Source organism: Geospiza fortis, unplaced genomic scaffold, assembly GCF_000277835.1.
Source record: "Geospiza fortis unplaced genomic scaffold, GeoFor_1.0 scaffold27, whole genome shotgun sequence".
NCBI lineage: Eukaryota > Metazoa > Chordata > Aves > Passeriformes > Thraupidae > Geospiza > Geospiza fortis.
In genome coordinates, this window is record NW_005054329.1 from 1,478,541 (window position 1) to 1,493,058 (window position 14,518).

General features: G+C 44.2%; 1 protein-coding gene across 1 annotated transcript in view; it reads right to left on the bottom strand.

Annotated features, from left to right (window-relative positions):
* Window positions 1–3,088: 3,088 nt before the first annotated feature.
* RABGAP1 (RAB GTPase activating protein 1) overlaps window positions 3,089–14,518 on the bottom strand; it is a 56,198-nt gene continuing 44,768 nt past the window's right edge. The window contains exons 18-25 of the mRNA XM_005421239.3: window positions 14,255–14,383; window positions 11,532–11,624; window positions 10,464–10,574; window positions 7,679–7,783; window positions 7,121–7,204; window positions 6,243–6,314; window positions 5,585–5,782; window positions 3,089–4,777 (exon numbers count right to left, since the gene is read on the bottom strand). Coding sequence (XP_005421296.1) covers window positions 4,655–4,777; window positions 5,585–5,782; window positions 6,243–6,314; window positions 7,121–7,204; window positions 7,679–7,783; window positions 10,464–10,574; window positions 11,532–11,624; window positions 14,255–14,383 — 915 coding nt within the window. The 3' untranslated portion in view covers window positions 3,089–4,654. The remainder of the gene's footprint in view (window positions 4,778–5,584; window positions 5,783–6,242; window positions 6,315–7,120; window positions 7,205–7,678; window positions 7,784–10,463; window positions 10,575–11,531; window positions 11,625–14,254; window positions 14,384–14,518) is intronic.

The window sequence follows — 14,518 nt, forward strand, 5'->3', positions numbered from 1 at the left end:
CCTGCTGAAAGGCTGCTACTGCTGCCTGGGAAGAACTCATTGCCTGCCTCAGCCTGAGGGGCCTGGGGGGTGTCTGCAAGGGGAAAACAATAGACGAAGCCATTTAAACCCCGTGCAAATTAAGGCGAAAATTTTATACCTCCACAAGGGCCATTAATGCACTACAAGTTCTGTACAGGTTTTCCCCAAAGTATCACTCATCTCCAGCGGTTATTGTTTGGATCTAAAGCTTTGCTGTCCTCCGCGGCCCTGATGCTCTTCTAACACCCACAGACACTGGAAGAGCTCTGGGAGGGTCTGCATGTTCCCTCAGGAAGCACCGCCCCGCCCGAAGGCCGCTGCTCCCCTCCAGCCCAGCAGCTCAGCGGTGTGCCCGCACTCCGCACCTTCTTCCCGCCGGACAGCCCCTGCCCGGGCCCCGCTCCAAGGCTCCTTCCCCCGGCACTCCGCCTCAGCTTCCCCGGCCCACACGGCAAACAAAATGGCGCCGCTGCCGCCTCCGCGCCCAAGGCAGCTCCTGCTGCCAATCACCCGCCAGCCAATCAGAGCTCCCCGCGGGCCCCGAGGGCTCCGCTCCCGCGAAAAGCGCGGGAAACCGTGAGGGCGCTGAGGAGGCGCCCGGCGGGCTTGAGGAGCCCGAGAGTGTGGGGTGGTCTTCGAGCCCCTCCTCGGCTAAATGCACCTCAAACAGCCCGGTTCTACTTCAGTTAGCTCGGTTCCACTCATCCCCCATCCAGCAGGAACTTACACCACCATGAGGAAACACTTGACTTCAATGTTAAACTCAACAAACATGGCTCCTGAGCAAAGCTCTCCTCACCTCACAGCCCGAGTTTCCTACCGTGCCTGTGGCCAGATTATCCCGAGGAAATGCCCTCAGTCCCAGATTACACTGTCGTGCTTGTTGGTATGCAGAAAATGCAGCAAAACCAAGTCTGTGTTGCTCAAGTGCATTTGGATGTGCAGTGGTAAATTCCAGCAAAATCTCTGTATGAAGAGACCTTGATGCTCTTTGGCAATACAGAAAGAAAAATATTGCACAATAAAGTGATGGGAAAAGGAGGAAAAATTAAAACAGAAAGCAACCCCCTGAGTGTCCACTGATGGCTCATTTCCAGTATTTTTTTTAATTTAGGAAGGACTCTCAGTTCAGTTTGAGGGCTCACAGGAGCTCCCCTGATCCATCAGGGCTCCGGGCATGAGGCTGGGTGAGCCGCCCGCCTGCAGTGCTGCCCCCGCACCGCCGAGGGCTGGAAAACCTCCCTGGATTAAACTCTTATGGTAGGCACCTCCGAAGTGTCTAAAGTTAGGCTGGATGAATGTGAGCCAAGCTGTTGAACAGATGGAGTGAAATCCTCCTCTAGATAACAGGAACTTTATATCACTGCCACAGATAAGAAGGGCAGCTAAAAAAAGTCAGGGAGGTAGTTACATAAATTTCAAGACAGCTTACCAGCAATGCTTAAAGGTAAAACTTTCCGATACATCCTGAATATCCACTTCCAGCTGCAGACCCTGAGCTGCCAAGAAGTTCTGCAACACAAATGAGATTGTGACACTCGAGCTCCCACACTGAGACCATTGGAACGTAATGATACAGCACAAACACGCAAAGCATTTGGAAGCTGGAGCCTGGGGCACAGGAGATTAATCCCAGCATCAGCAGACTGGCACTGAGCTGGAGTTCAGTACTCAAACCCAGCTGAGGCACATGTGAACAGAAAGGTGATTGACTACCAGAAAATAACCATCTCATTAATGCCCCAAATGCTACCAAACACACTCATTCCTTTTCTCTTACAGGGCTGTAAAATACTTATGCTCACTCTATGTGGTTTTCTACCTTCCTTATTTATAGTTTTGAACATCTTCAAATTCCGTTTCCTCATCTTAAAACTGACCTGCTTGTCTTTCACATGTAATTATGCTTCCAAAGATGCACACCTCAGCACTGGATCTTTTTTTTTTAGTTAGCTGTGGATATTTTAGATGGAATTGGATGTGAAATACATTGTTAATATTTATTTCTGAGCACCAAAAACCTTCAGGTAGGCATCCAAAATAATCCATGACTGGAAACTGACTATAAAGTGTTTTGGATGAAATGCTGTGAAACAATTATGCATGTTCTGCATCCATACTAAAAGACGAGTATATGCTGCATGCAATTTGAAGATAATGTTTATTTAGAGAGTGGAAGACATCTGAACAACAAAGCAGCTTTTTCTCTTCCTTTAAGTACCCCGTTTTGGAGGAAAATGCACTATTACACTATTTCCCAGTCCCTTTGAGAAAGACAAGTGGATGAAGGGTTCTTGGGTGGCTTCCTCCTGTCCCCTACTTACCTTTAAACTTTCTCTAAAGGTTGCAATTATTGAGAAACTGCAGAGCTGACCTTACCAAGGGATGCACCTCTGGGAGGACCAAGCAGCAGAGACCACACACAACCACATGATGCCACTCTCTTAAAGCAAAACATGGCCGGGAAAGTGACATCACAGCAGCCTCCTAGAGCAGGGCTGCTTTCCGAGCCACCTCTGGTGGTTTTGGTGACAAGAATCCATTTGTTCTCCTGGTTATCTCTGCAGAGCACAGGGCTGGGGAGCAGAGCTGCTGTGACCCAATTACTGCAGCCCTGAAGTCGTGCAGGCTCAGCCACGGCTACAAAACCCTGCTGAAGATGACATGAACCACGCTTGACCCCACAGAATTTGTTGCTGATGGTGATAAGCAGAGATAGCCTACATTTATTTTGCAGATTCAAGCAGAATTTGGAGGGCCATGGGAAAAAAAATGTTCTAAATTGGACATGTTTGAGAAATACTGAGTCACAAGTTTCAAGCTGCACAAGGTCACTTTTGCAGTTTCCTTTTTCAAAGCAAACCCTAGATTTTATTATATAAACCCAGTGTTGGCAGCACTCAGACATGCAGTCTTTTTTAGCAAAGCCCTTTGCAGCATGACTGTGGTTTCAGTCTTGGAGAAGCCTGCAGATGCTACTGCTTCTACTTTAAGAAGAGAATTAGCTGTATATTGCAAAATATTTAATAATTTTCAGTTCAAATGAAATGAAACAACAAAATAGTTATACAATTTTACTAGTTTATATTTCAATTCATAAAGTATACACACTGCAACTATGCTACCACAATGTCCACGCATCTAATATTGATGGGAGTTACAGTAATTTTTTTTTTGGTATTAAACAATAGAGATAATGTATGCAGTTAAGGAAAAAAGCTTGGACATAGCATGTTCTATCCTGTAGTTACAGAGTACATTAGCTAGCATTAGTACAGTAAACAAGAAAAAGTTAGAAATACAAAATAAACCAAATATCTTTATATACAAACCAGTGCCTCATATTGTTACCAGCTTATACTCACACTGCACACAAAATTTATCCACTGATGCAATAGATACTTCAGCATAACACAAACCATTATAAATTAAAAAAATTACAAGGTGCAAAACTCCATTCTACAGCTTTCTGGTGAGAACTCAATACAATCCAAGGAATGAGAACTCCAAGCACGTTTAGCACCTACCAGTGCAACTGCATCGAGCGTGAACAATGACCTACACCACCTCAGAACGCCACCAGGAAGCGAGTTACAGCTAGAGATGCTCGCAGCTACACTCACGCTGTGATTTTTGCCTCATATATATCTCAGTTTATTGTTTCTTTGTCCCATTCATACCTATGTGCAAAACTAAAACCTGGGAGCTCTGTCGGAGCTCCGCAGAAGGCCTGCTACAGCCGGGTAAAAACAAACAAACAAAAACAAAACAGAAACCTGACAAAACCCAGACAGACTCCATTGAATGTCAGACCATCCACATAATTCATATTATCAGCAGTCCTGGTGCTGTTGATATGTGGATCAAACAATATGACACAAGTGAAACGGGAATTTGCCCACAATTCCGATTGTTCTTGTCTAGCACTTGGACAAGTCTCCCAGCCTCCGGTGGCAAATTGGTTTGGCAGCCCATGCCAAAAAAGCCCAGAGTTGCATAGAATTGATTAGTAACAGAAAGAAATGCCAAACACAGAGAGATGGATGCTGCATCTACTAAAACAAAGTGGGGTTGCTCGACAGGAATGCTGAAATCATCCCCATTCATAAAGCAAAACATGTCACCTCCTACTCTCCATTTCCTACCTCTGGGGACTGCTTTCTGGCACTGATGTAGTTCTTGATAAACTTGTATTTTTTTGTTGCATTTTTTTCCGTTTTTTTTTCTTTTTTTCTTTTTTAACTTTGTTAGTGACACTTTTCCTTTCAAATAAAATATTAAAAAAGGTTATAACTGTAAAAAAACCTATCATATGTAAACTTAACAATTAGGGTTTGGTAAGTTCTCGTACCTAGTCTGTGAAAAGCCTCCAGCCAGACGCAGAATGGAGTGTTTATCGGAAGAGCTTCAATCTAGCTACATCACCTGTTAAATATCAGTAGTATGAACATCCCATGTCTAGCAATAAAACCTCTCTTGTGTTTCCATCCTCTTTATCATTGACCTATTGAAATCCTGACATGCTGTGTTTCTATTATATTTACATTCTGGTCCTCTCATGTCACAGAATTAAACATCTGGCCAAGGAAGGCAACAAAAGGTGTTAAGAAGGTGTGTTTGACAGAACTGCTTTTCAACAAGTCTCTTTTCCTTGGACTCCAGTCACTGTTTTTATAGAGCTTATTGTTCTGTTGAACCACGTTTTCTTTGCAGCTTGTACTTCATTCAGGGCCAGACCCAAATGGTGCTCCAAATCCTGCAAACAGAAGAGTAATTTCCTTAATTTGTTACATATTCATAGCACAAGGTTATAGGAGTTAAAGCTAGAAGGCTCTAGAATATCTACAATCTCTTGGCCACTTCAGAAGTTAAACAAGTCTTACATAAATTAAAAGCAGAACAATAAGCTAACAAAGCGGAAAAAAAAAGCTTTGAAAAGCAAAACGAGACTTGTGCCATTGCCCTTAGTGAAACATTCCGCTTTCTTCAGTACATTCAAATTCTTCAATTGTCTTCCATCTGAGGAGGAGCTGTTCCCACAGGAAGTGGACTTTCTACAAACTAATTTTTACCTTTCTGTGAACAAGCCACACTGGCATATCAGTTTTAGGCTAAAAGCACAATGTTGTCATATTTTACAGAAATACTTCAGGTACCTGGAGTGCTTTGCAATCGTGTTTTAAGAAACATGTCTAACATTTGTCAATGTTACTTCTTCATTTAGCACTGATTGTGAGATAAAGACATGCATGATTCAGTACTCTGTCAGAGCTTGGGCTCCTTCCAAGCAGTTGCAGGAGATCAGCCAGCCAGCACTGCACTGCAGACAGGCAGATGTCTGGAAGCTGTAGTGGCTGCTAAATACAGTTCATGCAATTTCAATTATATCGTCTGCATACAGCAAGTTTCAGACACAGTGTTTGGTTAAATAACCGTGCAGGAAATAGCAGGTTATGGTTTCAACCAACAGGATCTGTTCCAATCCCTCTACAGCTCACACACACATTTTTCTAGGAATGCAGACATGCTGTACAGACTACAAAACAAACTCCCAGAGCATTACCTGTATTTTACATTCCGCCTCCACAAGCTGCAGCTTGGTCTGGGCCAGCTCAAGCTCCATTTCCCTCAGCTGGTTCTTCAGTGTTTCCTTCTCCTCATCCGTGTCCTCATCTGAACCATCCTTGGCAGTGCTGGCCACCTTCACACGGCCTTCCTTATTGAAGAACTCGCGGCAGTGCTCGCAGTCATCCACCTTTTGCTAAGCAAACACCTGGCTGTGAGCAAAGCCTGTTCCTGCCTCTGCTCGGGGAGAGCAGCTCAGCACCACAGGCACCACTGATGGGAACTTCTGGGGAGGCACAGCCAGGCAGGAGCTCCTGCCAGCCCCACACTCAGGGCTTTGGAAACACTGCTGTGCTGTTTTGCTACAATAATGGGCTCTGTCCCTCCCGCTGTTACTTTATGGTAAAAGACAGTCAGAGAATCTCTTCCAGAAAAAAAAGACCCCTCAAAAACCTACCCAGGATCAACATTAGCATGTAACCACTAGGGCATGAGAGGACTCACCTTTTCTCCCAGATCTCCCCCTTACAATCTTCTCTTTCATCTATGGGGACTCTCAGCCACCATTTTAGTAATGAAATAAATTGTGTGTTTGCTGCTATGGTTTTGCTAAGAGATTGAAACATTGTAGACTGTGGATCTATCTGGTCTCTTACCCGTATTTTCTCAATTTCAGCTTTATTTGCTGTTTGTTGCTTTTCCAGTCGCTCACTCAGCTGGGAACAAATCTGACAAGCAAAATTATGTTACCAAACCATTTATAAATGTAAATTTGCTCCCAAATGAATGCTAAAGCACAAATAAATGCTGCTGCAATATTAACATGGATAGTCTAAGGACCCTTAGAAAGCTAGAAAAATTGGGATGCTGCATTAAGCTGTCTCATTGGACATTTTCCCATTCTCTACATATTCTTCTATCCCCACAGGAAAAGGTGCAGTTCCAACACAAGTTATTAACAGCTTGGCCTTGCTAAAGGAGCCAGAAAAGGTTAGGAATAGCATGACCCTTTTGTTGTCTTTGGGAAAAAAGAACAGGCAAGACAGAGTAGTAAAAAAACCCTAATTCATTCCCTGAGACCTGATATGGGCCTACTAAAGAGACACATGAATTTGCTCCCTTGATACCTTCTGATCAGGAGCTTGAATGCCAAAGCAAAGCCTTGAAAGGAAAAAGGCATCTTTTTTTTTATTTCTGAGGTGCATTTGATTGACAAAGCAAAGATGAGAGAGAAGCTTTTCTTGGCATGAAGTGAACCTTTGATATCCAAGAACCCATCTGAACAAGGTTTGTCTGTAACTGAGGCTGTGGTGACTTCTGATCTACAAATCCCCACATCAGGGCAAAGAGGACTGACCACTTCAGGTTCTTGGCCAAAGAAAATGCAAACCCAGCCACAGGCTTCCCATTTAGAACAGCTAAATTGTGTCCTCAAATACATGGCATAGATAACATTGATTTCCAGAAATCTCCTAAATTACCCAAAAGTCTTGCACTTTGATAGCAAACCACATCATCATGAAGTTGTACTCACCTGTTTGTAGTCACCAATAATAGAGCTGTTCTTTTTGATCTCTGACTCTGCCTTATCTAGTTCCCTACGACACATTTCCTTCAGCTGTAGGGGGAAAAAAAAAGAAAATACAGGGTTTATATAGGTGTAGTCTGAAAAATACCCAGGTGCTATTTCTTCCTTCTCCTTAACCTCACTGCTCTGCTCTACCCAGAGACCCAGAGTCCAGCTCAGCTCCACGCAGGCAGGGTGAAGCCAGGCTTTGGTGGCCATCACTGACAGAGCAGTGGGCTAGCCAAGCAAAGGAGGGATTCAAAAAGTGCTGACACCTAAAGTCCTGCACTGCCTCCCTGTGCAGCATCTGGCACAGGCTGTGACACTGTGATTTCAAGCTAAAAATTCCCCACCCTATGAAGCACCTGGCAGGAAAGTGCCAAATTCTGCTTTGCTGACGTCCTTTACAGCACAGAAGAGGGACAAACATGACTTAGAACATTAAGCCCTTCCCACACTTGTCACTTCTTATTTTTATCATTTCTGTACTGTAGAGAACAGCGACAACGACAGAAATGCCCCAACCTGAGCTGATTCTTCCTCCAGGCGCCTCTTTTCTTCTTCTGCATCAATCAGCTTCTGTTTGGTCATTAGCAGCTCCTTATTGAGGGCATCTGCCTTCTCCTCTGCCTGAAACACAGAGTGGAGCCTGAGCAGAGGCTTCCCTGCTGTGCCTCCACCAGGACAGAGCCAAGAGTGCAGCCATTCCAGTCTTATTAAGGTTTGGTTCATTGCTATTAAAAACAATAAAACTTTATTCTGAAAATTATTTTTCTAAAACTTCCCATCTGCAATAGCAAAGCAGCAAAACATCAAAATTAATGGCATGTTCCACTATACTCCAGCCCTCTAAAATGCCTCTTGAATTCAGTGATTAATTCTAGCAAAACTGGAGTAGGGATTGCTCCAAAGAAAGCCAATACCAGAAATAAGTTTCATTTTCTTGTCCAGTCTGGAAGTTGACCAATACATTCTGAAGACAAAGGCACAGAACAGCTCACAATGTGCAACATCAATAAAAGACTATAACCAGCTCAGACCTAAGTTTAATTTGCAAACATTCAACCTTGCAATGAAAACAGAATTAATGAAAAATGCCTCTAGAACATTTAAAAAGCCCCCAGAACTCTATGAAACATCTCAATGGATGTAATAGCATCCCAGAAAATACTGCATGAAAAAACTGAGCTACCAAAGCAAACATAAGTCAGGCCCCTCTCTCCTTCCTCCTTAAGGGAAAGAAATGTCCCACCAGAAACCAACAACCCCTTTTTATTGCAGTTTTTAAAGCATAAAAATATCTTGTTGAAAAATTTCAAGCTCTTTATAAACCACTACAACTCTGCAAAGTTAAGACATCTTTTCCTGTCTCATGCACACAACACAGCACTTCCCAATAGGTGTATGGATTCTACATAAAAATAGATCAATAACTCAACTGATATATAAAATCTTCAGGAAGTAGCTGTACCAATTCCCTTCAAAGGAAGAAAATCAAAAAGTGAATTTTAGTCCCTTAAAGTCCTGCTGATCTTTTAAAACAGACGGCAAAGGCAAAGAGAACATCTTTTCATTACAGATGGGGTTTCAGCTGTTTGAAAGTTAAAGAACACTGGGATGTAGGAGCCCAACAACAGTAGAAAAACGAAGCCTATTTTCTGGCCTAGTGAAAGGATATTAAGGAAATTCTTGTATTTCCAAATGCTTTGTTTTGATCTTTTGGGTTGCAGATTTCAGACATGCCATGTAGGTATCAGAAAAGGTGTGCTAAACAATGTCCTTTGGTACTTTACTTTCAGGACCTCAGGCTGGCAGAATGAAACTTATCACTTCAGGATCCAATTAGAAGAATTAATCATGTCCTGAAGTAGGATCAAACCTACCCATCTCCTCCCAGGGGATACCCAAATGCTGCCAACATCATTTGCCATCTTTGAGTACAAGACTATTATATATCAAACATTTTGCCTAATTTTGTTCCTCTCCCAGCCCTCCATTAAAAAAAAAAACCAATGTAAAAATATAACAGCGTCTCATACAGGCTCAAGCAGCCACAAACAACAGTTAAAAACTGATAGAAAAAGCTTCTTCAGGACAATTTTTGCTGAAGTCCACCTCCTGAGTGCCACTGCTGGGCTATCACCAGTGTGAAGCTTCTGGAAGCTTCACTAATGAAGGGAAAAAGCCCAGGTAAGAGGAAGTGAATGTACCAATATGTGGGGAAACCCTGCTTCTAGAACATTCTTCTATGATCCCCATTTTAACACCTAAGAACAGGAGATGTAATAAACCCAAAAGTCCTGAACCAAACCTCATTAAAGCAACATTCACCCAGTGGCATCAACATTTACTATGAATAGTTTTCCAAGAGCAAGTTTCCAGGAGACCGTGGGAAACCTTAAATTGTCTGAGGCAGATGCAATGAAACATTTGAAAGCCTGTCAGCTCCTGCACTGGGCAACTTTCAGAAGCCATTTTCCTTTGAGATTTCAGAAATGCACTTATCTTGGTAGAGAACAAGAATGGCAAAACATGAGCACTTGAACTCTTCCCCTCACCTCCCCAAGCAGACAGATAAATGTGGTGCAGCCTCCCCTGTGCTAGAAATGCCAGCACCTTTCTGTCTCTGCATGTCCTGGAAAAAAAGAAAAAGCTTATCCTAATAAAATCTCCCACAATTGAATATGTAAAGAAGGGAATGGGACAGCAAGCTGAAAAAAACTGCTGTAACACAAAGCAAACCTGAATCTTCCTCCTGAGAGCTCTACTGATCTGGAAACAACCCAGGATGAGGAGTTCACACAGGCAGATTCCAACAAGCCAAATGGAAACCACAACAACATTTTCAGAGTTGCCTGAGGTACCTGAGAACTTGATCCATGCAGAGCCAGACAGACTAAGACTTTCAAGTTTATCAGGCACTTTGCAAAGCCTGTCTGCTGTGAAATTGTATTCATAAAAATCCCAGGAAAACACAAGCTAGCATCCATGTTATGATTTCTGTGATGGTTCAAAGACTTGCCACAGTCCTGCCAGACTTCCTTAGAGAAAAGAAAGTAACTACTCAAGTACAGACTCTCCTTTCCCTGCAGTCACTCTGAATGCTTTTAGAATAATGAGTATTTCAGCCAGCACTCCTGTTTCCTATGGACCTCTGTCACAGGCCTGTACATTGGCAGGGTGCAATGGGGATGTGGACGAAGGAATCCTGTCCCACACAGAAAAAGCACTCCATGTCTCTCCTCTCCAGGGAGAGAAGGAACAAGGAGTTAGCCCTTGTCTGCCCTAGACAGCCCAGGACATGACTTACATTGTCCAAGTCCTTCCTCAGTGCAATCTTGCTGGTGACCAGCTCGTGGGCCAGGTCGTCGTTCTCCTGCTCCAGTCTCATGTTGGCCTCCTGCAGGCGCCGGTTCTCGCGCTGGGGGACACAGAGCGGCTGTCAGGGACAGGGGCTGCCAGGAGTGCCACACACAGCCCCCTGTGCCCACACACTAATGCACCTCCAGTCTGCACAGACAGCTCTGCCTGCATGAAATTCCCCGGGACAAAACTACAGCCATCGTGCAAATGTAAAATAAATACAGGATTAGCCTAGAGGAGACACCAGGTATAAATAACTCTGCTCAGCCATTACTTGTTGAGGGACAGAAATGTTTTTGAGGCCTGCAATAGTAGGGGTATCATTGTGCCATCAATACCTTGCCAGGAGTTTCCTACCAAGTATTGCTTTTCTTGGTTCAAAATGAAATTTGCATGCTAGGATCAGGTAAGAGAGGAGAATGCTGGAAAAAATACTCTATTTTCTCTCTCCTGTTACAACTCCCAGCACACAGATGGATACTAAAGAAAGTTTACTTCTCTGATTAAAATGCATGAATTTATTGTATCGATGTCTCTGTGAGTATTATTGTGGTATGTGTATGCATACATAACTTGACATGGGTAATTTATCCCTGTATTATGTTTATTTGATAAATAAACTATTTATAAAATTATATGCTTACTGCAGTATACATCATTTGAAATAAGCAAGAGGAGTAAAAGGGGGACTATAAACATGGAAGGCAGAGTTAGAATCAGTCAGGCATTTCCTTTCTGTTCATGGCTTGTGGTGCAATCAGCACGTTAAACAGGCTCTACTGAACCAGTTCTATAAGCCCAAATAAAAATTCATACTATTCCTTTTCTTGCACAGCTGGGCTCACAACAACCCCATCCTGATCAGCATTGCCAATAGAGAGACATTCCCTTCACGTTCATGGAGCTGATTCCCCTGTTGCATCCAAATTGGTCAGAAAACAAAACCAGCTCAAAAAAGAGTCAAAAGTAGCAACTTTCTGTTTGTTAAACCAGACTGGAGAAGGTAAAGCATTACCTCAAATCTTTCTATAGGATCCTCCTGTTGAGCCTGCTGCTCTCTCATGGTATGATATTCCTTTTCATATTTCTTCAGCTTCTTCTGGCTAATCTAAATTAAAGCAGCCCATTAGTTCCTGCCCAGGACATTTATAAAAGAACACAACACACACAGGGTTATGGAACAAGGTTCAGGCAACTCCTGCCTCCCACAAAGCACAGCTCCTGGCTTCACCCAGTTCTGAGGGCCAAACCCTCAGGTGTGGTCAGAAACAGTCCCATTCAATAGAATAACAGCAGCCTCCTCCTGTGGGATGCAGGGAAAGTTTCAAAAGGCACCCAGAGCATCCTGCCCGAGCTCCCCCTTGGTGCTGCACAGCTCCTTGGTGCTTCACACACTGCAGAGCTTCAGCACAACAGAACCCCACGAGATGGGGTTCATTTTGGGACTGGCCTGATGCTGAGCCTTCTTCAGCTGCTTTCTCAGCTGTAACATTTATCATCACACAGAAGCATTTGGTTTACTTTACATGAGACTGTAAATGCTGAAAGGGCAAGTGCAGGCTCAGCTGACATTTCTGCCAGTGTCACTCAAGCCCAGCAGAAAACAGCCCTGCCCGAGGTGCCGAGGTGTCTGGGCAAGCAGCAGCACCTCAGAGCACAAGTGCTGTGTCCCTGCTCTGACCCACACAGCACCAGCAGAGCCCTCTCACAGGCCCCCAGATTCCCCTTCTGTGAGAAGGGACAGAAAGGTGATGCTGAATTCAGTATTTTGTGCCCAGAGTTCAAGTGCTGCAGGGACAGGGAACACAAGGGAAGCTCTAACAGATCCTGACCAGCATTTTCCTGGTGTCACCTGTGCCAGAATGGTTTAGCAACACCACACCAAGATCACTGTGAGCATTTCACATGCAAGATATTATGCATCTAAATAAAATCTCTAGCAATAAAGTTGCACCTAAACATTTATTTTTATCTCAGTAAACTAAATAAATTTAAAAGCTATAGCTAGGATTTCTTCTTTAAAAACCCCTTTCTGAGAAACAGGTTGAATTTTACATGCATAAATGACAGGCAGAATGGAAAACGTGTTTGGTTTCCCTGCAGTCTGCTTTCCTCATGAAACCTTCCCGGGCAGGAGCTGCAGAACGCGGTGGCCAAGCTCCCTCTAGTGAGAGCAGACCCGAAACGCCCCTCTGCACTCGGGAACATTTCTGCGGAGATGCCAACCATTACCTGGGGTCGGTCCAACCACACACAGCTGCAGGAGGTATTCCTGCACCCCAGACACCCACCTAGAGAATTAACCCTTCACTCACAATGGAGCCTGTAACTTGAGGAGATTATTTCACTGCTCTGCCCCTGCTCAAACACTGCCCAAATTTGGGGGTTTCACACCCCAAACGTCCCACAATGTAAAGTTAGATCCTGACAAATGAGGCATCCACCCTGCCAGAGGAAAAGAAGGCAGGCACATCACTACCACTGTATTTTCATCTTCTACTTTTCAAGTGCATTAAGCCAGTTTTGCCTATTTTAGGTGATCTTGAGCAGATTTGTCATTGTCATAAATTCTGGGCACAGGAGGCCTGGGGAAGTCAGCAAGGATTCTGGGTTTGCAGAAATGAACACTGATGTCCCACCACATTTTTTCAGGAGGCAGCAGCAGCAGCTCTGCTAACATCTGTTGCCCAGAGAGGTGAACTCCCTATCCCTGGAAGTGCCCAAGGCCAGGCTGGACGTGGCTTGGAGCAACCTGGGATGTGGAAGGTGTTCCTGCCCATGGCAGGGGTGGAATGAGATGGGCTTTAAGGTCCCTTCCAACCCAAACCATTCTGTGATTCTATGACTTGATGGCAACACTGAGGAGTGACTTTTAAGAATCTGGTGCTGTCTCCAGCTGATGACTTCCTGACCTCTTTTCCAGCAGAATGCTGTTCTAATCACAATGCCTTAGCTAGGCTACTTCTCCCTTCCTATACATTATTTATTTTGATATCAGGCCCTTTTCTGCTCAGAGAAACACTTCCAAATACAGAGCTGGAGATCTCTACTGACAGCAAAGGACTTGTATTTTAGGTCAAGGAAAGCAATTACATGCAGCACTCCCATCAAGGAGGTGATAACAGAAGTGTTCTGAGCCGAGCCCAGCAGTGCTTCCTCTACAACCCCCCCTTTAATGCCCCCAAAGCACCCCAGGACACCACAGGCAGCCTTGCCAGGTCCCCTCAGAGCCTGCCTGTGCCACTGCACACAGCACTGGGAACACTGGGAATTTTGGCAGAGTGGGAAGAAGAACAAGTTGTTATTTGGAAACATAAAAGACAAATGCACTCAATTAGGATGATGTGAACCAGATGCATGTGGAACATTTAATCTGTGGCTAATGCTAAATGATTAGAGAGATAAAATAGCTTTATTCGTGATTATTCTGTTATTTCTACATTAGTTTTACACAAGATGAGCTTGAATTCTGTGCAGAATACTGGTATCCACACTGCTACTACACCTGGATCACAAAATGCCTGGAATGTTAACACACCAGGGAAGCTGTGTACTTCCACACTGACACTACAAAGAATTCCTCTAGGGAATTTAAGGAAAAAGGACACTTTGAACCATATCAGTGTATTTGGCTCAAAATTAATCTCCATGACCACAGCCAATTAAGCTGCACTTGCCCTTGGAGCTGGAGGCAGGAGCTGCTCCCAGGTGGGGCTGCAGCAGCCCCTCCCAGCTCACCTTCATGTTGCAGGCCAGCTCCATCAGCTTCTTGGCGTTCTCCTCGGAGCGGTACCGCTTGGGCAGCTGCACTCGGAAGAACTTCAGAGCCCCCTCAAAGTCAGTCAGCAACAAATCATCCTTGGTAGTCTGGAGACAAGGGAAGAAACACCAGGAAAAGCCAATTTTTTACAGTTATTGAATCCCAGGAAGGATAAAGCCACAACAGCTTTGGAAAGCTGCAGTAACGTTGCTGCTTCTTACCTTCAGCAAAGAGTGTTTGTT